This window comes from Megascapheus bottae, chromosome 9 (assembly GCF_031878675.1).
Source record: "Megascapheus bottae isolate mThoBot1 chromosome 9, mThoBot2.hap1, whole genome shotgun sequence".
NCBI lineage: Eukaryota > Metazoa > Chordata > Mammalia > Rodentia > Geomyidae > Megascapheus > Megascapheus bottae.
The window spans coordinates 6,207,203-6,233,390 of NC_143517.1; the positions used below are offsets into that span (position 1 = coordinate 6,207,203).

Here is a 26,188-nt window from a genome sequence, read left to right on the forward strand (position 1 = left end):
GTTTAAGCGCCAGGGCTGGCAAAAAATAAGTAAATTTAAAAAATGAAAAAGTAACCACAATTATGAATATTAAATTTATAAATTCTACTAATATTTAACAATTCAATATCTCAGGGCATAATTCATAATCTAAGGGCAGTATAATCAGGGAAATGAAAAATGTGGGGGGGGGGATTTAAATTGCCATAAAAGATCTGTATAGTAGAAATGTGTTTCTTGGAATTGAATAGTAATAAGTAGCAAAAAAAAAAAAAAAACTACTATAAGGAATCACTTATAGTAGTAAATAGCAAAAAGCTTTTTTCTGAGCTAAGCAGGATAGACAAGACTAACTTGTAAAACATTTACAGAGACAGAGCCCACAGTAGCAGTATACTAAAAGGTTAAGAAGCAAAACATCATACACTAAACTTACCTCCTGTTCGAAGAGCTGCAGCAAGCATCTCCCTACACTTTAATCGTACAGAGTCAGAAGTGCTCGGTGCCCGAGGAAAAGACGAAACATAAGTGTCTCGAGCATTTGTCTCATCCTTTCTGCTGCTTACGTTGCCACTTGAACTACTAAAATACACACACACACACACACACACACACACACACACACAAAGAAATCAGGGAAAACTCTTAAAATAGCATTACCATCACTTTCTAAAAAACAAAAACTTTTAGCTTACATAAATGACATAGTATTTCAGTGATTCTTACACAATGATGAAAAATGTTGCCTACATATAGATTAGATTAAAAGAAATTAAAGAGACAAATCACGAAATATTTTGCTTTGTCCTTTAAAACAGTAGTGTTTACTACATTGAGTTAATACACACTACAGATGTGAGCAAAGTGGTAATAAGATTATAGAGTATGGGAGGAGAGAGGAAAAGCTTAAATTGCAATGGTCTGTATGGCAGCTTGCACCAAACTAGAGGGAGGAAAAAAAAAGGTTTGAAAAATCCTATTCTAGTTACACAATTAGTGTTCCAATGAGTCAATATTCTCTTTACAAATGCATACTGTGAAGTCTTAAAGACTATAAAATGGTCTCCTAATTTTTTTCAAGAAAAACTTCCTAGACAACCCAATTATTGTTATTGCTTCTGATTAACTTCTCATATTTCACTTTCAACAAAACAGGCTATTTCCAGGTTATTTCTGATTAGTTCCAATTATATTGCAACACACTGAAGATACCTGGGTTAAATATTTTCAAACACTGATTAAATTGTTCTCCCTGGACAGATGTAACATTTGCTTCAAGGATACAACCTCTCTGACCTTTCTCTAAAACAATGACTTTTAAAGCTCTAGGACAAACTAGAATGGACAAAACCATCATTTGTTCCTAGTAACTGTAGCCAATACTCCCCGAAGACTTCTCTTATGATCCTTTGCATTCAAATCACAATTACTGTCTATATACATATGGCTTCTCAAATATTGTTCCCTAGTAGACCTGAGTTTGTTAAAACCAACGCCAGAATTTAATTCTCTTCCTATTTTCAGTATGTACCACAACATCTGTCAGTGGTGAATAAACATTTTCTTAAATATTTTAAATACTTTTGCTTCTCTTTCTATATTCCAAATGTTTAGCATGACTATTGCCTGAGTACTCTAATAGCCTTTCCTCATCAGCATCACTTTGACTGGCTTTAACCTGTACATTCTGCTGCCTCTTTCTAACCATTGAAGCACGTAACTTCCTCAAACTCTTACATCCCAAATGGAAAATCCTCCTCACTAACCACATAGATCTAACTAACTTCCCTTATATTATACTTCATATTAGTTTCTCCAATATGTATTTTTCCTTGTGTGGGTAGATACTAACCATTTTATTAAATATCAGAAAATAATCTCAAAATAAAAAGTTTTAAGAAAAAATTACATTTGATTAGCCACTGTATTTAACCTATTTTTATCAAGTGCAGTTAGTATTAATATACATAGCTTTAAAAAAAAGTGAAAAATAATCTCAAAATAAAGTTTTAAGAAAATATTACATTAATTTGATTAACCACTGCTATTTTACCCTACCTTTATCAAATAGAGTTAGTACTAATATTCGTATTTTTCAAGAAATAGTATATGTAGCATAATTTTTTTTAAAAGAGGAATATAAAATGAACAGATTAAAACAGACAGTAGGCCTAATGGCCTAATGTCCTAAATATCTCCAAGGCAATATGTGGGTTACACAATAGTCAAAAGCTCAAAATACACAGGCATGGTAATGCATGTCTTTATTTCTAGCTACTAAGGAAGCAGAGGGAGAAGGATTGAAACCTAAGTCTAGTACGGGTACCTCAAAGTGCGTGAAGACCTTGTTAAAAATAGAACTCTGGGTCATCATAAGAATTCCTGATTCAGTAGTTCAGAATGAGACTTAAGCATATTTTCTATTTATTTATTTATTTATTTTCCAAGTCCTGGGGTTTGAACTCAAGGCCCAGGCACTGTCTTTAGACACATTTTACTCAAAGCTAGAATTCTGCCACTTGAGCCACAGTGCCACTTCTGGCTTTTTCTGTGTATGTGGTATCAAAGAAATAGAACCCAGAGGCTGGGAGTTTGGCCTAGTGGTAGAGTGCTTGCCTAGCATGCACAAAGACCCAGGTTCAATTCCTCGGTACCACATACATAGAAAAAAGCCAGAAATGGTGCTGAGGCTCAAATGGCAGAGCTCTATCCTTAAGAAAGTCCAAGGACAGTGCCCAGGCCCTGAGCTCAAGCCCAGGTCTGTCAAAAAAAAAAAAAAAAAAGAAATAGAACCCAGTGCTTCACGCATGCTAGGCAAGCACTCTACCATTAGGCTATACTACCGGTCCTAGGCATTTCCATTTTTTTTTTTTTTTTTTTTGCCAGTCCTGGGCTTGAGCTCAGAGCGTGAGCACTGTCCTTGGACTTTCTCAAGGCTAGAACTCTACCACTTGAGCCTCAGCACCACTTCCGGCTTTTTCTATATATGTGGTACCGAGGACTCGAACCTGGGTCTTCGTGCATGCTAGGCAAGCACTTTAACCACTAGGCCAAACTCCCAGCCCGACATTTCCATTTTTAACAAGTTGTTATACTTGGCTTTTATAGGGACTTCACTTTGCTATAAGTCAATGTCAACAGGTAAACTATAGGCTTCCCGGAAACTAGAACAACTATCTACATTTAATCTATTACAAATATCACTTGTTATGGCAACGTTTTTTATACTGCACAGTGGCTATATAAATTTTCTAGGTCTATTTGATTGGAAAACAGAGAGAGGATCATGAATCAGTAACAAAGCAGGTAACACTATGGAACATCAACATAACTTAATTTCCAAGAAGTACCTTTCTTCTCTTGCTTCAGGGCTATTCTGGGATGGAATAGCAGGTTCTTTTTTCTTTTCCTCAGAGTCTTTATCGGTCGATGGTCCATCTGAAAAATGTATGAAATTCCTAGTTTTCACTAGTTAAAAATAAAAATAACTGAAATACTGCATGTTAACAGATTATATAAAACAAAAGGAAAGAATATGGAAAAAAATGAGTACTAACATTTTTAAATGACACTATAAACAATAGGTGGCTTTTAACAATTCTCATGAAGTAAAAAATGTACAGTATGCTGGCACCAGTGACTCACGCCTGTAATCCTAGGTACTCAGGAGGCTGAGGTCTGAGCCAGCCCAGGCAGGAAAGTCCATGAGACTCTTACCTCCAATTAACCTCCAGAAAACCAGAGGTAGCACTGTGGCTCAAGTGGTAGAGTGCTAACCTAGAACTGAAGAATGCAACTCCCAGGCCCAGAGCTTAAGCCCCATATCCAATCAAAAAAACCTTTTATAGCAGTACTCAAAATATAAATTATCTTCTGGATAGTGAACAAAACATTTTCACAGAAATGGAGGTGTGACTCAAATCACAAAATGCTGCTGTGGGCAAAAAAAGCAAGAACAGCAGTCCAGTTCTAGTACACGTACACGTACGTACACACACCAGCTATTTAGTAATACCTTTTTAAATCTTAAAGCAACAGAGCAAATATCCTATACACAGACTGTAAAAGATAAGCAATTAAGAACAGATAGTATTTTAGCACTAACAGGGAGCAAGTATGTCTAAACTTATCTTGAGGGTAGGTTTAAAAATGTTTGGATAACCAGTAGCAATGATCCCACTTATCTACATTTTGCTCCCTATGTAATGTAGAGCTACAAAAAAAGAAATTGAAGCCAGACGCAGTGGCTCACACCTATAATTCTAGCTACTCAGGAGGCTGAGATCTAAAGATAAAGGTTCAAAGCCAGCTGGGGCACAAAAAGACCTGAGACTCTTATCTCTAACTAACCTCTAGAAAACGGGAAATGGGACTTGGCTCAAGGGTAGGGTGGTAGCTTTGAGCTGTAGAGCTCAGGGACAAAGTCCAGGTCTAGTTCAAGCCCCATGACCCACAAAAAAATCAAAAATAAAAAAATTTGAGTTTTCATATTTGCCTGGACAGAAAGAATACAGAGGAATGAATGTTTAATTAGATTTGAAGAACTATATTAATAAGAAACTTAAATACCTGAACAAGCTTCAATCCAGACTCATTCTGTCCAAATTTTTGGCAGGCACATGATTTTTCTAAAGTTCTTCAGACATTTTAATATGTCGTCTGAATAAGAAACATGGCTGGAGAAAGGTTCCTATCACAATTGTACCACTTATCTAATTTAGTTTCATCAATTCAAAATTTCAATTCAGGCTTCCTTTGAGCACACAAATTTTACATACTAATTTTATTACTCCCTGTTATATCGTTACCTTGAAAGGCTCAAAAACGATGGCTTCTTTAAGCCATAATACTGTGAGCAGAAAAAACAAAATAATTATGGCAAGGACTAAGAAACAGCCCAAAAGTAACAGGGTAGAAAGTACTTAAACATAATAAAGGAAAGAAGTATGATCTAGCAAGAATCCAATGCTACCAAACAGTACAGTAAAACTCATCACTCACACCAAAATTCTCTGGAGACAATGCTATCCTTTTTGAAGACAGAGTAGCTAAAAACAGAAAAAGCCCTAAAACCATTTCTACCAGGATAAGGGTGTGATTCAGTGGTACTGTGCTGGCTTGCCTAACATTAGCATAACCTTTGATCACCATCATCAGAAAAAAAATTCTACTATATAATAAATACAGTGCTGTAGACAATATAGCACAGATGGCAGGGAAGGAAGTGCTCCAGTACTCTGGTTTCCTCATTTTAGGGTTTTTGGGGTTTTTTGGGGGGCGGGGTGGGGTGGGTCATGGGGCTCGAACTCGGCCTGGGCACAGTCCCTGAGCTTTTCAGCTCAAGGCTACAGCCCTACCCTTGAGCCAAGCCCCACTTCCCATTTTCTAGAGGTTAATTGGAGATAAGAGTCTCAGGTCCTTTTGTGCCTGGGCTAGCTTTGAACCTTGATCCCCAGTTCTCAAGACTCCTGAGTAGCTAGGAATACAGGCGTGAGCCACCGCACCCGGCCATTTTAGGGATTTTTAACATCATCTACCCTTATAGATTGTAGTAAGAATTTAAAACACTAATACAGGGGCTGGGAGTTTGGCCTAGTGGTTAAAGTGCTTGCCTAGCATGCATGAAGACCCGGGTTCGATTCCTCGGTACCACATACATTAAAAAAAGCCGGAAGTGGTGCTGAGGCTCAAGTGGTAGAGCTCTAGCCTTGAGAAAGTCAAAGGACAGTGCTCAGGCCCTGAGCTCAAGGCCAGGACTGGCAAAAAAAAACAAAAACCACACACTAATACAGGTCAATAATTATCACATCCTAAATATTCAAAACATGCTACCTAGTAGGAGTAGTAGTAATCTTCTAGAAATCAAGCTAAAGATATAAGGGAAAGCTATAAGAGCCATAACTTAGCAATAACAAACCTAGCAATAGACAAGTGGTCAGCTAAACCATGACAGTTATGGGTGGATTACTCTAAAGTTATGATGGAAAAATATAAAATATTTTCATAAAAGGCCATAAGTATATATATATATTATAGAAAAATTAGTTGGAGTAAAATCTATGGAATGGAGGAAGGAATAAGACAGGTATAACAAGGAATTAACTAATGATTGTATTCGAAGATTTTTGTTTTTCCTACTTAAATTTTCCTAATTTTAATTAATATGCAAATCTTTTCTTGAACTTTTTTTTTGGCACTACTTGGGTTTGAACCCAGGGTCTCTTCTTTGCTAGACAAGCACCCTTACCACTTGAATCACACCTCCATCCCATTGCAAAATATACATTTTTTTTTTCTAGGCTGGATACCAATTGTTCAAGTCTATAATCTTAGCTATTCAGGAGGATGAGATCTAAGGATGAAGATTCGAAGACTGCTCCATACCTCCAGTTAACCAGCAAAAAAAGCTGAGAATGGAAGCTTAGCTCAAGTGACAGAATACAGTGAGCAAAAAGGGAATGCAGGAGCACAGGCCTTGAGTATGAGTTCAAGCCCCTGTACCAGCACACACAAAGTTAAGTTTTCTAAAGGAAATCTTTTTTAAGATGAAACGATCACAGCTGTAATGTTCATTCTTTGTTTTTTCCTCACAAAAATTTAAATTAGTGGCGCACTGGTAGCTCACCCTGTAATCCTAGTTACTCAGGAGACTGAGGATCAAGGTTCAAAACCAGCCTGGACACAAAAAGTCCCTGAGACTCTTATCTCCAATTAAACGCTAGAAAACCAGAAGTGGCGCTGTGGCGCAACATAATAGAACACAAGCCTTGAGCTGAAAAAGCTCAGGAACAGCACCCAAGCCTCGAGTTCAAGGTTCATCACTGACTGACTGACTGAATTAATACCAATCTTTTTTCTTTCTTTTTTGATACAACTTTCAAGGAAGTTAAACACCCCACCCCCACACACTGCTTTTAATACATCTAGACTGATTCATTAAAAAAAAAAGTAACAACCATTTTAATAAGCCAGAATAACATAAAGACCAACTATACCTAATAATTTTTTCCAGGACTTGATGAGTGACTTTGCTAAAGATGTGACTTCTTCATCTGTACTCTGCTTGCGAATAGCATTAACTGACATTCCAATTCTAGTGGACTGTAAGGCAAAAAAAAAAAAAATTGTACAGCAATTTTATTTCAAACAAATTAGTACATCATCCACACATTCTTTGTTTTCTGATTCCCATTTGTACTTTCAATTTTTTTTTTAAAAAACTTCAACTATTTGAGCCAAGAACTGGCTCATGCCTACAACCCTACCTATTCAAGAGACTGAGATCTGAGTATCACATTTGAAGCCAGACCAGGCAGGGAAATCTATGAGACTCTTATCTCCACTAACCACCCAAAAGCCAGAAGTGGAGCTGTGGCTCACTCAGATAAAGCACTAGGCTGGAGCAAAACAAAGGTTTAGGCCTTGAATTCAAGCCCCAGGGTAGTGTTATTAAAAAAAAAAACAAACAAACAAACAAAAAACACTTCAAGATAGCAGTGGCTCAGGCCTGTAATCCTAGCTACTCAGGAGGCTGAGATCTGAGGATCGCAGTTCAAAGCCAGCTTGGACACTAAAGTCTGTGAGACTTTTACCTCTAATTAACCACTAGAAAACCAGAAGTGGCCCTGTGGCTCAAGGGGTAGGGCAGTAACCTTGTGCTGAAGAGCTCAGGGACAGCACCCAGGCCCAGAGTTCAAGCCCACAGCCAACCAAAAACCAACCAATCAAAAAACTTCAGTTATATGAATTACCCTAGTAGACTAAATGTACACACTTTCGGATCAAACACCAATGGTGTACACATACACACGCACACACATGCGCGCGCGTACACACACACACACACTTATAGTTGTATCACCAATGTCTGGAAACATATAATGTATTACCACAGTAAGTCTGGTTAAGCGAAATAAAATCAGTATTTCCAGAGAGAAGGATAAAACAAAATGTGGGGCTGGGAGTTTGGCCTAGTGGTAAAGTGCTTGCCTAGCATGCACGATGACCTGGGTTTGATTCCTCAGTACCACATACATAGAAAAAAAAGCTGGAAATAGTGCGATGGCTCAAGTGGTAGAGCTCTATCCTCGAGAAAGCCCATGGACAGCGCTCAGGCCCTGAGTTCAAGCCCCAGGACTGGCAAAAAAAAAAAAATACAAAATGTACTTATATACAACTAATTATGAATCTCTGTTTCATTGAATTTTTCTACATGAATGATGTCACAGAACACCAGCTCAACTTATAATGAAGGAATCCAAACAAAATCTACCATCTGTAGAGGTTTACATCAACTTTCAGGGTGATTAGGGAGTGTGAGCATATAACTAGCATATAGTCACAGATACTAAAACAGACTTCTCAAGATACAGGTACCAAATGGTACCAAATTTGACATATAGTAGTGATAAGCAGTGGCCAAGACATCACATCACATATGAGACTTTCTAACAATCCTTCAAAGTTGAGACCATTATTCCTATTTTTAAAGATGAAAGACTAGAAATACCAATAATAACCTGTCCAGCTTTACACTATTACTAATTGGCAAAGCTCAGGATTTTAACATAGATTTGTCTCCTCAAAACTCCACGCTCTTTCCAACTCATCAGTGGTTTTCAAACTGTGCTGAAAGAACACAAAAGCTCAACTATGGATGAGAGGTAAAGAATGATTAATTATTTAGCAAGTTCAGGTTATTAGTAGACAATCTTTCAAAACATACAGCCCAAGGAAGAAAAAACAACCCAAGAAATCCTTAGCGGTTAAAAGAAAAAAAGGGAACTCCTGCTGTAAGCTTTGAGGTAAAAAAAATAAATTGGTACTTAAAGGTTACCATCTAAATTATTCATACAGATTCAAGACATTTTGTTTAAGAACTGAGTATATGGCTGGCTGGAGGATTCTATGATACAACTTGGAAAGGTGAGAAAAGCAGGTAAGATTTCAATAGCAGAATGATGAAGGGGACAACATGATTTCAAAGACTCCAAACAGTTTGGGCTTACCAGCAGGTTTTCTAAAAGAAACCCTTTTTTTCCTAATGAGTAGAGAAAATAACTTCAGTTTCTAAAGTAGTTCTGAGCTAAGGATTGACACAAATTAACAAAGAAATCGGCATTTTAAGAGAAGCCTTCAGGAAAACAAAGGTATAAGATTAATATATATATTTTAGATGATGGCTTTTTAGTTACAATACTTTAATTACTAAAGTCAATGGCTACCTTGCTTTGCACCTAAAAAAATCAATTCGGAGCATATAGTCATCTATAATAACTTAACTAAGGAAGAGATTGCCCAATCAAAATAAAAAGAAATGTGACTGTTGAGGTAGACTAAAAAAGGCCAATTAGGATAGACACTTTTTTTGCCTTTAGGGAATATTCTGAGTCAAATGGAGTTAAATGAGAGGGGCTGGCTAGAAAGTCATTTTGTTGGGTTACCAGGTCTGTAAATATCTTTAAAAATTCTCTAAACTAGCTGGGCACTGGTGGCTTACACCTGTAATCCTAACTACTTAGGAAGCTGAGAGGGTCATAGTTCAAACTCAGCCCTGGCAGGAAAGTCCATGAGACTCTTATCTCCAATTAACCACCAAAAAAACCCCCAGAAGTGGAGCTGTGGCTCAAAGTGGTACAGTGCTAGCATTGAGCAAAAAGAGCTCAGGAGCCCGAGTTTGGCCTAGTTAGTAAGAAGGCTTGCCTAGCATGCACAAAGACCAGGGTTTAATTCTTCAGTACCACATACATACAAAAAGCCAGAAGTGGTGCTGTGCCTCAAGTGGTAGGACCCTAGCCTTGAGAAAGCCCAAGGATAGTGCTCAGGCCCTGGTTCAAGCCCCAGGGCATGCAAGCAAAAAAAAAAAAAAAAAAGCTCAGGGACAGTGCTTAGGCCCTGAGTTCAAGCCCAACTACTGACAAAAAAAAAAGTCTATAGACCCTAGGGACTGTTTCTAAAAAGAATGTAAGATTTACAATAGGTGGAGGTGGACTATTAAAAAAAATTTCAGTGAGTGATCATTGGGGACTATGTGGTAAACTACCAGTCAACTATATAACCAATGACCAATGGAAGTTTTTAAAATTAGCTATACACTATGACGTACTAAACAAGAAATGATGTGCCTTGGCACAAGGTTTCTGTGGAACATCAGATGTTAAATTAGAAAGACAATACACAATATACCTCGCCAATGAGAGAGCCATACCTGAGTCAAACTAAGGGAATCTGGTAAATAATGATAATGAAACACAAACAAGTGTGGACTAAACTCAATAGACATTTTTACATCACAGAAAACAACCAGAGTTTTCCAGAAGAAAAATCTCCTTCATGATCACTCATGAGTTTTTGCCAAGGTGACAGAAAGGTTGCCATTATAGCAATCAAAATCAATGTCCCCTCAGTACAGAGGACTGAACCCACAGCTTTGGTCAGCAAGCACTCTATACCCACTGGACTACTATTACTGCCAGTCAAGCCTATGGTGAAAGTCTAAACAGCATTTTTACTCTAAAAGTACTATAAAGCATATATAATATGCACACACACAAACATATAGCTACTAAAAAACATAGTGGAGAAAAATCAAAAATGACCTAAATAAATAAAGACATCTTTTTTTATTAAAGAATTTATTAACATTGATTTTTACATCATATTTCAAATGGCGTAGTTAACAAACAAGTACTCAAGAAGGGAATCTCTATATATAATAACTGGCACTTAGATTTTAGAACATAATTAAAATTAGGCTGAGGGTTTATATGTCATAGATACATATTAATCTGTGTAATAAAATATTATATCTATAGTCAAAGATTTTTATGTCTACGTAGTTGTGTTTATATTTCCAATACCATGTCCATAGCAAATATTGAGTCCTCGTTCTTGTACTGTTTGGATCTAATAGCCACATATTAAGGATACCATGCGCCAAAAAGACATCTTATACTGAGGGATTAGAAGACTTAAATGTTAAGACTAAATACTAATACTATAGGCAAAACCTATAGCGAGCTTATCTGCCTTTTGTGCATAAAATGACAAGCTTTTCCTCTAAAGTACAGAAATTTAAACAGCCAAAGCAACCAAAACAACCCTGGGAACAATACTGGATATTTCAAAATGTAATATACTAATGTACTTGCTCCCTTATTGAAGTATGAAATAAGATCTAGCAATGGTATTATAGCCATATGACAAGCAAAAATGGACTTTAATACATTTTCAACAACTCTAAGTTAACTGAAGCTAAAAGGTTTGTGCTTTTTTCTAGTTATATCCATAAACGCTACTAATTATAGTTTGGTGCCTTTAAAATTGAAAGAAGTGTTCAATTTCAGTTAGATGATAGTAAAACTACATATTGCACTTCCCCACCATATTACATGCTCCTGAGATTCCTAAATTCTGACTTAATGAAATAAGAAATATAAAGAAAAATAAGAAATATCTATAACAAGATATGTACAATGGGAAAATGGCAAATCTAAGTTACTGATTTTTTTTTTTTAGTAGTTTGGCTTTCAAGGCTTTGGTTTTTAGTTTTGATAAAACATTAAAATAAGTATTCGGGGGCTGGAGGTATGGCAGTTGGTAGAGCATTAGCCATTGAGCAAAAACATTAGGTACTGAGTTCAAGTTCTGGTCTTGGACCACCAAAAAAGAAAAGAAAAATAAGAATTCAATAATGAATCTATGTAATGTCTACTAAACATTCAAATGTCTTACATACTTGGCTGTTATATAAAAGGGCAAGGAATAATAGCCATCCAACACTGAGGCTAAGCCATGCTGGCAAGAGCTACTGATGACAGACCAAGAAATCAAAATGAAATCTAGAATCAGGACCACGAGTTCAGTGCCATCTCATTAAAATTGCTCTGCCAACCTTGGAGATTCATATTTTATTCTACTTGAGAAAGTATTTTTTATAATGGCAATTTAGGAGATCATTGATATATGATGCCATCTTCAGAAAAAATAGATGTTATAGATCTGTATTATAATAGAACAGCTAAAAAAAAAAGTTGTACTGCTGACTGCAGGTGGCTCATGCCTGTAATCCTAGCTACTCAAGGCAGCTGAGATCTGAGGATCTGGGTTCAAAGCCAGCCCAGGCACTAAAGTCTGTTAGACTCTTCTCACCAATTAACCACTAGAAAACCAGAAGTGGCACTGTGGCTCAAGTAGTAGAGCGCTAGCCTTGAGCTTGAAGAGCTCAGGGACAGTGCCCAGGCCCAGAGTTCAAGCTCCATGACTAACCAAAAAAAAAAAAAAGTTGTACTAAAGATGTTTCGATATTTTACAATTACCAATTCAAGAACTGTTAGTCACAGAAATACATACCTGTAGTAATTCCAGAGTCATGGGAATATTCTTAAGCTCTTTGAGCAAATCCAATGCTCCAGCCTATAAAACAAAATAAGGTCATATTGAATTCCCATGGCACCAAAGATATTAGTTAAGTAAATAACTCATAATGGCTCATTTACTCTTGTAAAAACAAAGATGCATATGTGTACATACAGATATAGTCAAATAGGACTGAAACTCAATAAGGATCATAAAAACCAATTAAGTGAATTATGACTAGCACTTGTTAATTAACTGGCATATACTGCTCTGTGAGTATATTTTCAGTAGTGATTTAATATGTATATTCTGAAAAGAAATTTAAAACTCCTTCCTTAGGTGGCATAACACACCTAGGTTTCCATAGAGAATACCTAAGGAAGGAGTCAACTCTGAGAAAGTATATCCCATAGATGTTGCAGGGCATCTAGCACTCACTCAAGTATAAGGAGACTAGAAAAGAGTATCTTTTGAGGGGGAGAGGGAACAGAATTCACACCTGGTTTCTATCTCCCAAGCTGTATTTTACAGTCTCACAAAAACATTGCTATCTACCTGGTTCTTGCATTGTACTAAAGAACAAGTTCTGAAAGAAAATTCCTAATTAAGGTCTGTGTTAATCTCATAAGCCTATCCATTTTCAGCTCCTTCTATGTAATGATCAGAAGATTACTAAGACACATGGAAAAATTGTAGAAAGTACCTTAAGGAAACAGAAAAACACTTAAGAAGCAACAGCGCCACCTATACTTTTTCATCAAGCATTTCAAGTTGATATTCATTTAATCTCATATGTCAATAAATTCACTTAGTCTCATTTTACTTAAATATACACTTAATGTAGTATATTTGAACATACAGTATTATAAATACTAACAATAAGGAAAAAACTTAAAATTACGACCAAATTAATTTTCTTTTTAAAAAATTCCAGGCCTTATTTTCATTCACAACTGGTGATTTACCACATGAGCACCACTAATTCTGACAAGGTTTTCTTGTAATTGTTTTTTGTATATTCTGACAATGTTTTCTTATAATTGTTTTTTGTAATATTACTTACCAAAAGGATTCTTTTAGGAGGGGGTGGGGGGACAGAAATGGGGACAAAAACATGAGAAGGGGTATCAATGTGAAGTAACACTCCTTCTATCTGGCAAGTATAACTGTAACCCCTCTATTTTTGGTTGTTTCGTTTTTCTTTTTTTTATTAAAGAATTTATTAACGTTGATTTTTATATCATTTTTTAAATGACAAGTTTAACAAACAAGTGTTCAAGGAGGGAAGCTCTACAATCACTGGGACTTAGTATTTAGAACTTAATCAAAATTAGGCTAAGGGTTTGTATGTCATAGAAACATATTAATTTATGAAATAAAACATGTCTATAGAGTCATAGGTTTTTATGTCTATATAGTTATGTTTATATTTCCATTACTATGTCCATAGCTTTGGGTATGCAGTTATTGAGTCCTCGCTCTTGTACTCTTTGGATTTAATAGCCACATATTAAGGATACCATGCGCCTTTTGTTCCTTAGGTCTTGACTTGTCTCACTCAACATGATTCGCTCTAGATTCATCCACTTCCCTGAGGTAACCCCTCTATTAATTACAATTTTTAAGGGATTCTTTTAGAATTGGAGTTATAGATCACCTTTTGCATATAGACAATATCACCAAAATAAGGTTAAGTGTTGCTAAACTATGTCACATTCAGACAGAATTTTTTTTTTTTTTGCCGGACTTGGGGCTTAAACACAGGGTCTGAGTTCTGTTCTTAGGCTTTCTCAAGGATAGAGCTCTACTACTTGAGCCACAGCACTACTTTCAGCATTTTTTTTCTATGTATGTGGTACTGAGGATTCGAACCCGGGTCTTCGTGCATGCTAGGCAAGCACTCTACCACTAGGCCAAACTCCCAGTCCAGACAGAAGCTAATGAAACACTTTGACTCAGATTCTACATCATCTCTATTTACCCCATGATGAGCATTAGTGACAGGCCAGGAATGATGGTACAAGGTAATCCTAGCACTTGGAAGATTGAGCCAGGAAGATGGCAAGTTAGAGGCCAGCTACAGAGTAAGACTTTGTCACCAAAAGGAGAAAATACACAAACATAAACACAACACACACACAAATATGAATCCATAAAAGAGCTAAGAACATGCTGCTTTGTATTATAAGGAACCATTCTTCACTCCACTTCTGTTCAGTTAGTAAGGGTTCAAAAGTACTTCACTAATGTCTTTTAGATGTTCTTCCAGACCAAGGAGATCAACAGCAAATTTGATGCTAGATTTGATGTTCTGTTTAAGAAAATACACCACTACAACCATTTGGCCAATAATATGTATAAACTCATTTTCCTTTCCAAAATACTAACATATGAAAATCACTATTCATACAAATCAATGAAACATTTTATATCCTAAAAGATAAAAGAAGCAAGAACTTGTATGTATTACATTTCATAAATGTGAAACCAAGAAAAAAATTCCAGTTATGTGATTTTCTTTTCCCAACGTGAAGGCTTTCCAGATAGTATTAACTTTTCTTCTCCCAAAGGATCTAATTTAAATGTAACCTAGTACTTCATAAATAAAAGTTTAAGTTCAAGAATTACAGGCCATGAATATGACTAGAATCAGAATGGCATGGAAACAAACATGTTCAAAATGCAAAACTGCTGGGCATGGTGGCTCATTCCTGTAACCTCAGCGTTCATGAGGATCAAGAGTTCCCAATCAGTATGAGAGAAGACAGCAAGATCCTATCTTAAAAGGAGTCCAAAGTCACAAAAAAAAAAAAAAAAAAGAGCTAAGTGATGGGGAAATATTTCAAGATCAATGTTAGCTGTTTTCAAAATTTAAGTATTAGCGGGTGGGCTCCCAGACCATCAGCCACAAGGAGGAAGGTGAAGCAGTGACTCCTGGAAATTACCTTTCTGAAAGGCATCCTGTGTCTTTCATTCCAGAGATGGAAACAAAATGATTATGGGAAAAAAATATGACCCCAAATACACATTTTCAGGACAGGAAATGCAGAGTGCATCAGCTTTCAAGGCAAAAGTACAGATCACTGGAGCCCTGGCAAGTTCGAGAACCGTAAGGTGGTGCCACAAAGTGTTGAGACAGTCACAAGCTATGGTTGGAGCAGAGGGTCCCCATTTTAAAGTTTTCAACCCAGCCTTTACCGGCTTGAAAAAAAAAGAAAGAATTACAGGCCAGGGGGGGAGGGAAATGGGTACCAAGACATGTGAAAGGGTATCAATGTATGTGAATAAATGCACCTTCTATCTGGCAAATATCATGTAACCCTTTTACTAATTACAATAAAAAACAAAAAAGGAAAAAAAAAAAAAAGAATTACAGGCCAGAGTTTAGACTAGTGGTAGAATGCTTACCTCGAATGCACAAATACCCGGGTTCAATTCCTCAGTACCACATACATAGCAAAAGGCAGAATTAGTGCTGTGGCTCAAGTAGTAGAGCATTAGCCTTGAGAAAAACCCAAGGACAAAAGGATAAAAACCTGAAAATTTTGAAATAACAAATATATCGGACCACATGTGTTGATTAACTGACTAGTTCTGTATCCTGTATCTACTAGGAAAATTTTTTTTCCTACCTCACCTCCATGAACTTTCTAATCTACTTCAAATCAGAAGATGAATAAAGACTGAGATTCAAAGATGAAAATAGAAAGGAAAAAAATCAATACTTAAATGAATTCCTTAAAAAGTAGGGTGTCTCCAAAGTAATGCTGTCTGTCATACATGGAAGTTGCTTATTTCAACATATTAGAAATGTGACATACAGTCTAAGTTACTTTCTAAGAGGCAATAGATTTGCATTACTTTTGTTACTTGCCCTGTCTACTCAAACCTCTTTAGTAAGACAGTATTTAAAAATATAGTTCAGGGGCTGGGAGTTTGGCCTAGTGGTAGAGTGCTTGCCTAGCATGCACGAAGACCCAGGTTCGATTCCTTGGTACCACATACTTAGAAAAAGCCAGAAGTGGTGCTGAGGCTCAAGTGGTAGAGCTCTAGCCTTGAGAAAGTCCAAGGACAGTGCTCAGGCCCTGAGCTTAAGCCCAGGACTGGCAAAAAAAATAAATAAATAAAAAATAAAAATATAGTTCATAGCAGAGAGGAAAAGCTAATTATCACTCATGGGATAAAGCACTAACTGTCCTCATAATTATCATGTATTCTAACCAGTTAAGATAAATATCTTGCTCAAAGTTCTTTAAAAAATAAACTATGATTTTTTTATGACTGAAATTAGCAAAATGCAGATGATTATACACTGATTCAGTGACGATCTACCTTTGAGTGCTATTGTGTGCTTGGTATTGTATTAAATGCTTTATATGTATTATCTCAGTCCAGCCTTCAAAACAGACCCCAGAGACACAGGTACTCTAGCACCTACATTTTGCAAATGAGGAAATCAAAGCTACAGTATGTTAGGCAACTTGGATATGGTCATGATTACTAGCTAAAAAAAGGTGAGAGCCAGGCATGGTGGCTCATCCCTGTAATCCTAGCTACTCAGGAGGCTGAGATCTGAGGATCTAGGTTCAAAGTCAGCCCAGGCACTAAAGACAGTGAGACTCTTATCTCTAACTACTAGAAAACTAGAAGTGGTGCTGTGGCTCTAGGGGTAGGGCCATAGCCTTGCGTTGTAGAGCTTAGGGACAGAGCCCAGGCCCAGAGTTCAAGCCCAATGACAAAATAAATAAATGAATGAATGAAAGAATGAATAAATAAATAAATGGGTGAAGCCTACTCCCATTTCTATCAAATTACTGCATCTCAACAAATATTCTTTTTCTTTCTTTTTTTTTTTTTTTTGCCAGTCCTGGGGCCTGGACACTGTCCTTAGCTTTCACAAAGCTAGTACTCTACCACTTGAGCCACAGCACCACTTCCCGCCTTTTCTGTATATGTGGTGCCTAGGATTCAAATCCAGGGCTTCACGCATGCTAGGCAAGCACTCCATCACTAGGCCACACTCCCAGACCTCAACAAATATTTATTTATTATCATGGGGCTTGAACTCTGGGACTAGGTGTTGTCCCTGAGCTCTTCAGCTCATGGCTACCACCTTATCCCTGGAGTCACGGCTCCACTTCCTGTTTTCTGGTGGCTAATTGGAGATAAGAGTCTCACATTCGTTAGTTCTTTAGTGCCCGGGCTAGCTTTGAAGCTTTGAACCACAATCCTCAGATATCAGCCTTCTGAGTAGCTAGTATTACAGGTGTGAGCCACCATGCCTGGCTCAATAAATATTCTTAATGCTATATGCTAAGCTCTGTTCTATGCTGAGGACAGAGCAAGATAGGGAATTTAATTTTGCTTTGGTGCTGGGAATTGAACCTACAGGCTAAAAAAATACTCTATTACTGAGCTACATTGCCAGACACATAATTTTAAGACAAACGTAAACTTCTGAGCATATGTCAAAGTATCAATTATCCAAAGAAAGGAACTTAAACTAAGAAATGAAAAAAAGACCTGTTCCAAGGTCATACCTGTAGGAAGTATTAACAGCAAGAACAAGAAATAACGGAGGTTAGGGGTGTGGCTTACTGGTACAACACTTGCAAGCCTGATGTCTAATTCCCAGCACTACAAAACACTATAAGCCTATCATCTTACATCACTGCCCTTTCTATCTAGTAGCTCACCAGTGTCAGTTCTGCTCTATGAACTCAAGCAAACAGCATTACCAAACAAGAAGCTGTATTTTATCTTCCTAATTGACTAAGTCCAAATGTCAAGTCTATTAGATTGCAGCATTTGCTATGGATAATGATGCAAGAGAAAGAAAAACTCACTAACTTCCAAAGCCATATTTCATTCACAGTACTGACTGAAAAATAAACTACAGCTATCTTACAACTTTTATTACATTGTTGGTTGGTATGCATTAACAGAAATAAGTGCTTTTACAAAATATGGTATTCAAACTTGTACGGAGAGCCCAGGATACACAATACTAGTTCTTCTCAACACTTTTTTAAAGGAAGGACTAATAAGCGACTTAAAACTAAGTATATGAACCAAATACATTCAACAGATTTAGATTTACATCCATGTTCTTGTCATTTCCTAATTATAAGAGCTTATCAGTGTTCCTTGACCTTTTCAAGCTTCAGCTTCTTGTATATAGATGAATGAACATAATAAATACACTGACCCAGAGGAGTAAGTAAAACTGCCAAACTTAATAGCACACAAATGAAATATCAAAACAGAGGAAAAGGGCCCGGAGTGGTACCTACAATCCTAACCCTATAATCCTTATAGTAACTCAAGAAGTGTAAGGAAAGAAGAGATTGTAGGGCTGGCCTAGGCAATGATAGCACTAAACCCTGGCTCAAAACAAAATATGAAAGAAAAGGAAGGGTATGGCTCAAGTTGTAGAACACTTGATTAACATTAGGGAGACTCTACTTCAATCCCAGTACCTCAATAAACAAAAGAAAAGAAAGGCCTGCAATAAGAGACAGCTGATACACATAAGTATTTACTTCTACTGTAACAACATTCTCAAACAGCTATGAGGAACCATTTTTTTTTTCTTGCCAGTTGTGGGGCTTGAACTCAGGGCCTGAGCACTGTCCTTGGACTTTTCTCAAGGTTAGAGCTCTACTACTTGAGCCACAGCACAACTTCCAGCTTTTTTCTATGTATGTGGTACTGAGGAATCGAACCTGGGTCTTCGTGCATGGCAAACACTCTACCACTAGGCTAAACTCCCGGCCCAATGAGGAACCATTTTTGTGAGTATATTTACAATCAATGGGTTCAAATAGTTAAGGTTTATTAAGATTATAAAGATAAAACAATTAATAAACATTTTGGCTTTTTTTTTGAGACAGTCACTACAGCCCAATATAACCTCAAACTTGCATTCTTCCTGACTCAGCTTCATGAGTGCTGGGATTACAAGTGCATACCAATTGGGCTAATTCTTTTTTTCTTTACTGGAAACAACACCTGGACATGGTGGCACAAACCTGCAATTCAGTTACACAGGAGGACAACATCATACAATTTTGAGTTGCAGCTCAATAACAGTTCTAAAAATTAGAATTACAAAAAAATTTTATAATTTTAGTATGTCAGGCTAAATTTGAAGTTTTACTATGTCAAGAACACAAGGAAAACAATAGAAAAAACCTACATAAATTCAAATTTATCAAAATCAAAAGCTTTGTACTACAAAGCACCACACTATCAAGAGCAAAAAGATACTTAACAGAACAGGTGATATCTGCAGATCTGATAAGGATCTAGTATTCATGATATAAAGAACTGTAAGACAGGTATAGTTGTACATGTCTGTATTGGGAACACTCAGACTGAAGCAAGACGATCAAGATTTGGAGGCTAGCCTGATCTACACAACGAGTTCGAGACTACATTTCAAGGCCTTGTCTCAAAAACAGAAATAACAAAAGCAAAGAACAGGTTAGATAACTTGACCAGGATGCTAGGTCCTGGAGTGCATTCCAAACATCTACCTGAAACAACAAAAATTAAGGGGAAGGGAAAGGGGAGAGGGAAGAGAATGGGGCAATCTGAAAATATTTCTGAAGACACACAAATGGTCAACAAATAATAAGATAAGTAATATTTTCAAATGTAAGAAAAACTCAAATCAAAACTACCTGATACCACCTTATACTCAGTAGGAAGACTATATATTTTTTAAAAAGCAGGAAGACTATATATTTTTTAAAAAGCAGATAATAGTAAGTGTTGGCAAGATGTGAAATTGGAACTCTCATACAATGTTGGTCAGAATATAAAATAGCACAATTGCTTTGTAAAAAAAAAAAAATGATTTGGGGGGCCAGGAATTTAGCCTAGTGGTAGAATGCTTGCCTAACATGCACGAAGACTTGGGTTCAAAATTGAAAGAAACCAGTCTTCCACTACATATTGTTATGATTTCACTGGTAGGAAATTTCCAGACTAGGCAAGATACAAAGTAAAGGATATAGCAAGTTTTGGGGGGAGTTTCCATTTTCTCAATTCTCATTTTTAGGATGAGAACAATACTTTCCTTGTAATGTGAGCAACAAATGAAATAAAGTAGGTAAGTACTATCCTTAGCAAATTACCTGGATCAGAGTAACAGCAGTAGCTGTTTTTAAGTGTGACATCCACAGCTTTAGTAAAATAAAACAACATCCAATAACATTCAAACTTGACAATCATTTTTGTACAAGGAGATTTCATTTACAAAATATAAAAGCAATATAAAAAACTGAGCCAGCCAGGAACGTGGCCTAGTGGTATCGTGCTTGCCTAGCATGCATGAAACCCTGGGTTCAATTCCCAGAACTACATACACAGAAAAAGCTGGAAGTGGTGCTGTGGCTCAAGTGGCAAAGTGCTAGCCTTGAGCAAAAAGTATCCAAGGACAGTGCCTAGGCCCTGAGTTCAAGCTCCAGCACTGCCCCCCACTCCCACCCCAAAAAAAGTAATATAGAAATTTTTGCATCTGGGGCATCTGGGGCTCACACCTACAATGCTAGCTACTCAGAAGCTGAGATCTTAAGACTGCAGTTCAAAGCCAGCCCAAGCACAAAAGTCCATGCGACTCTTACCTACAATAAACCAGCAGAAAACCAGAAGTGGTGCTGTGACTCAAGTGGGAGAATGCTAACCTTGAGCGGAAATGCCCAGGGATAGTGCCCAGGCCCAGAGTTCAAACCCCATGATAAACAAAAACAAAACAATTTTTTCATAGTTGGGCAAGAGTGTAATGCTAGCTACTCAGGATGCTGAGATCTGAGCAGTGAGGTTCTGAAGCAGTACAGACAAATCTGAGACTCAGTTCCCGTTAACCAGGAAAAAAGGTGTTCATTTGTTTGGCAAGGTGATTTGCATAATCTCAGTTTAGGAGGTTGAGGCAAGAGTATTCCATCCACATAAGCTTGGAAGATCCTTGTACTAACACTTAACTAGACACTCCATCACCCCAGAAATAAAGAAAAAAGGAAAACCAAAACCCCAATCAAGAAAGAAAATCAATGATGCAAAAATCAATGTTAATAAATTCTTTAAATGAAAAAAAGAAAATCAAAAACCACATATTTAAAAAGGGAATAGGATAATATCTGTCTTTCTGTTTACCTACCTACCTAACCTAAAACAGCTTTTATAAAATTACTTAACATATTATGTACTTTGGGGAAAGAGTGTCATCCTGACCTTTCTCTGTATTTCATCAGCCTGTTTGAATTTCAAGTATAATGGGGGAGGGGGGAAGTATGTCAATTTTACCTTTTTTCTAGAGCAAGTCTTCATATTGAAGTTTTGGATTATTGGAAAACTTAAGACTGGAGATGAAAAATAGGATTTGAGGATTACCTGGAGTTTACTCTTTCTTTCCCAGATGGATTACAGGGGGAAGAAAAAAATTACCAACACAGTCCCTTTCCCCCTACAAGCTTATCTGTGGAAATCTAAAGATCTTCAGGAGAGAAGAAAACATTCCCAAATGAATCAAAGCAACAGCAACTCATTTAAAGTGGGGAATGAAAGGGCCAACTCAGTAAGAAAAAAATAAACAGCCTAGGTTCATTTATGGAATCAACAACAAACAGGAACTACTTTAAATGGCCAAAATTGCAAGTACAGATTATCAAGGCATGAAATTAAATGCTGGGCAATGCACCTGCTGAAGGAAGAGGAATAGAGGACATTAGAAGCCCTAAGGATTTAGTATTAACACTAATTCCTAGTCTGGCAGTGATGCTGTCTACTAGAAAACCTGGCTCCTGACTTAATTCACACTACACAATAAGTACTTGTCTTAAACAGGAGAACTTAACTTCTGACCCAGCCTCTTAACCTAGAAAAGGGACACATTTTATGTGCCCATGTCTGTGTTTTGGGTTACAAAATCATTCTGCACAGATGGTTTAACTTTAAAGGTCTATGCAGACAGAGTTTGGCCTAGTATGTAGAGTGCCTGCCTAGCATGTATGAAGATGCGCATTCCGATTACTCCATACCACATACATAGATAAAGCCGGAAGTGGTACCATGGCTCAAATGATGGAGCTCTAGCATTGAGAAAGCCCAAGAACAGTGCTCAGGCCCTGAGTTCCTGCCCCAGGACTGGCCAAAAAAAAAAGGGGGGGGGGATTGTCTATGCAAATACAAACCAGGGCAACACTTTCACTTTGTTTTTGTGGGATTTTTTTTTTTATATTAGCATGGTATGGAACTTACTTCATAGGTGAGAATTATTTCAAGTATTTGTGAGAAGTGTTGACACTGATGAACAACTTCAGGTGAAATTGTTCAGGGTTAAGCTGAAAACAAATGATTTTGGAGCAAAAGGCTTGCAAGTGGCATTCATGGGTAGACAAAAAAAAGTAGAAACTGGTGGTGTGAGGACCTCGTATAAACCACAAAGAATATGGTCACATAGGTAGGCAGATATCCAGGGCAAGATGCCAGTACTCAGAAATGAAACTTGTCTGAACCTCGTTTACTGGCAGCATCAGCGTAGTTTAAATATGATCTGGGTTCTTTGTACTCCATCCCTAACAAGTACAACTTAAAAAGGGAAAACAGGGGCCAGGAGTTTGGCCTAGTGGTAGAGTGCTTGCCTAGCATGCATGAAGACCCGGGTTCAATTCCTCAGTACCATACATAGAAAAAAGCTGGAAGTGGTGCTGAGGCTCAAGTGGCAGAGCTCTAGCCTTGAGAAAATTCCAAGGACAGTGCTCAGGCCCTGAGCACAAGCCCAGGACTGGCAAAAAAAAAAAAAGGAAAAACCAAAAAACAACAACAACAAAAATGTTTAGTCAAGAGCCTGGCAAAGTTTACTCTTTAATTTCGTAAGTGCTTAAGTATGCCTGTAACACAGCTGAGCTAACCAAGTGCAAGTTCTGCCTTTTTCTACAAAGAAGATCCAGGGAGATTCGCACCTGCAGCCCAAGTCCAAGTCCCTCCCCAGACCCCGTCTCTACTTGCTAATAATAACCGCCTTCGCAGCCAAAGCTGCCTTCCTCCCGCCCGTGAGGGCTTCCAAACGCTCCCATCTTTCGGGCTACTTTTTAACTACTATGGAAGTTTCACCCCGATAGAGAAACGGGCCCCAACTCCTAACTCAAAGGGGCACAGACGGCGGGGCCAACCTGGAGGGCAACGGCCCTCAGGCCGGACTCGGGAGCGCCGGACCCCGGAGCGCCGGACCCGGGAGCGCGGGACCCGGGAGCGCCGGACCCCGGGGATCGGGACCCCGGAGCGCCGGACCCGGGAGCGCCGGACCCGGGAGCGCCGGACCCGGGAGCGCCGGACCCCGGGAGCGCCGGACCCGGGAGCGCCGGACCCGGGAGCGCCGGACCCCGGGAGCGCCGGACCCGGGAGCGCCGGACCCGGGAGCGCCGGACCCCGGGAGCGCGGGACCCCGGAGCGCCGGACCCGGGAGCGCCGGACCCGGGAGCGCGGGACCCCGGGAGCGCGGGACCCCGGGAGCGCGGGACCCCGGGAGCGCGGGGCCCGGAGGCCCGGCCCGGACGCCCCACCGCGGACGCCAGCGCGGCCGGGGCGGGCTCGCGGCGAGGGGGCCCGGGCCGGCGGCGTGGGTCCGGGGAGACTCCGCAGGCTGCGGCCCAGCCCGGCCTGGCCACACTCCCGGCCCGCCCGCCGTACTCACCGCGTTCTTCTTCTGCACCATCTTGTCCATCTTCTTGGCAATGCGAACCACTTCATCGTCCATGGCTCCGGCAGGCCTTCCCCGCGCCCTGCCAGCTGGGGACGGGAAGGAAGAGACGCTGGCACAGAGAAAGGCGGGAAGCGAGCCTCAGCGGGTCGGTCCGGTCCGGCCCGGCCCGGTGAGCGACTCCGATACCTCAGGCCCCGGCCTAGGTGCTTCTCCTCACAAACCAGCGCGCGGCAGCCGGGACGGAGGCGAAGGCTCCGGCTCGCAGGCAGTACCAGCCGCGCGCCGCGCGCCTCGAAAAGGCCCGACCAATCTATCGCCGAGGGCTTGGAAGGGGCGGGGCTCACCGAAACTCCCGCCCGAGAAGCGTTTGCTCTCAGCTCCTACCCACTGGATTGGGCCGACTTCTGATGCGCGGCTCCCGCCCACGGGAAGACGGGAGCGGAGGGCGCGGTGGGGGGGGGGTGCGAGTTCCCCACGGCGCCCCGCGAGATTTCGCCTTCAGGTCTCTCCCCGCCGGGTGAGGTGGTAGAACCCGCCCCGCTCGGAGCGGACTGGACCCGCGGGACGGGGAGGCGCGCTGGCGGAGGCTGAGGGGACGGAGCGCCCACGGGGGCGCCGAGGGAACCCCGCTCCCCGGCGTGGCCCCCCCGCATGGTGGTGCGGCCTTCGTGGTTTGAAATCCCCCGGGCCGTGGCCTGAGCTTGGAAGGAGTGTTCTGAATGTCGTTGACTAGCACGGGAGAGGAATGGAACGGGACGTCCCCCCGGCTCGTGGAAACCCAGCAGGAGGTAGACGTTCTTACCACCAAGAGCCGACGCGGAAACTCGGCCCGCGCCGGGGGGGGGGGAGCGCGGGCTCCTCCGCGGGGCCTTCGCCCGCCCGCTGCCCCCGCCCCGAAGCTCTCTCCCTGCTGGATGTGCTCGCCGTCCTGCGGCCACCGCACACGCCTAGCTCGGCCTCGCCCTTTGGAGACAAAGGACCACGTAGGCCGTTTCGCTTTTTCATTTATTATTATTTTGAACTCACGTGGTAAGAATATGGAAAATAACAGATCCTAAGGCTTTGGGGTTTTTTTGTTTGTTTGTTTTCGAGATTTGTCAGTTTTTAGGAACACTTCCTTTGTCCAAAAAACAAATACGGCGTTCATATAGGACCATTGGCCAGAAATTGTATTGTTCTAATATGCATTCTGGTTTACTGTCCTCTTGAACACCAATTATGAACATCAGTTAGTACTAGAATTTTTTTTAATGTCACTTTGGTATTTTCTTCCAAATAATCTTTTTTTTTTTTTTCCTTTTGTTGGTCATGGGGCTTGAACTTGGCCTGGGCGCTGTCCCTGAGCTCTTCAGCTCAAGGCTACCACCCTATTCTTGAGCCAAGCCCCACTTCCTGAGTTCTAGAGGTTAATTGGAAATAAGAGTCTCAGGTCCTTTTGTACCTGGACTGGCTTTGAACTTTGACCCTCAGATCTCAGCCTCTTGAATAAATCTCTTTTTTTAATCCATGTGGGGCTTGAACACTGTCTTTGAGCTCTTTGGTTCAAGGCTACCACTCCACCACTTTCAGCCACAGTACCACTTCCAGATTTCTGGTAGTTAATTGGAGATAAGAGTTTCAAGGACTTTTCTACCTGGGCTGAACATTGAACCATGATCCTCAGATCTCAGCCTCCTGAGTAGCTAGGATTACAGGGGTGAGCCACCTTTGTACTAAAACAGTACAAAGTTCAATGACATTTAGAACAATAACAGTATTGTACAACACTAGATAATTCCCAAATTTTTCATCACCTTGAAACAAAACTAGACCAATTCAGTGCTCATTATTGATTCTCTCCTCCCAGCCTTGGATCTTGAATATGCTGAACATTTTATATAAAGGGAATCATACACTGTATCACCTTTTGTGAAGGAGGCCTTTTTTTCAGTTGGTGTAATGTGATGTTCAAGGTTTATGAACACTACACCAGACATCAGTATTTCGCTACTTTTTATAGCTAGACAATACTGTGTTGTATTTATATACTGTATTTTGTTTATTCTTTCATCAACTGATGGACTTGTGAATTGTTACTACTCACCCTTCACTTCTCCACATTTCCACTCTTGTGAATAGTGCTGCTATGAAAATCCCTGTACAAGA

General features: G+C 39.6%; 1 protein-coding gene across 1 annotated transcript in view; it reads right to left on the bottom strand.

The window, feature by feature from the left end:
• Nucleotides 1–24,299, bottom strand: part of Tcea1 (transcription elongation factor A1) — a 36,477-nt gene extending 12,178 nt beyond the window's left edge. The window contains exons 1-5 of the mRNA XM_090338821.1: nucleotides 24,035–24,299; nucleotides 12,331–12,393; nucleotides 6,975–7,080; nucleotides 3,330–3,417; nucleotides 416–561 (exon numbers count right to left, since the gene is read on the bottom strand). Coding sequence (XP_090194947.1) covers nucleotides 416–561; nucleotides 3,330–3,417; nucleotides 6,975–7,080; nucleotides 12,331–12,393; nucleotides 24,035–24,097 — 466 coding nt within the window. The 5' untranslated portion in view covers nucleotides 24,098–24,299. The remainder of the gene's footprint in view (nucleotides 1–415; nucleotides 562–3,329; nucleotides 3,418–6,974; nucleotides 7,081–12,330; nucleotides 12,394–24,034) is intronic.
• Nucleotides 24,300–26,188: the final 1,889 nt, after the last annotated feature.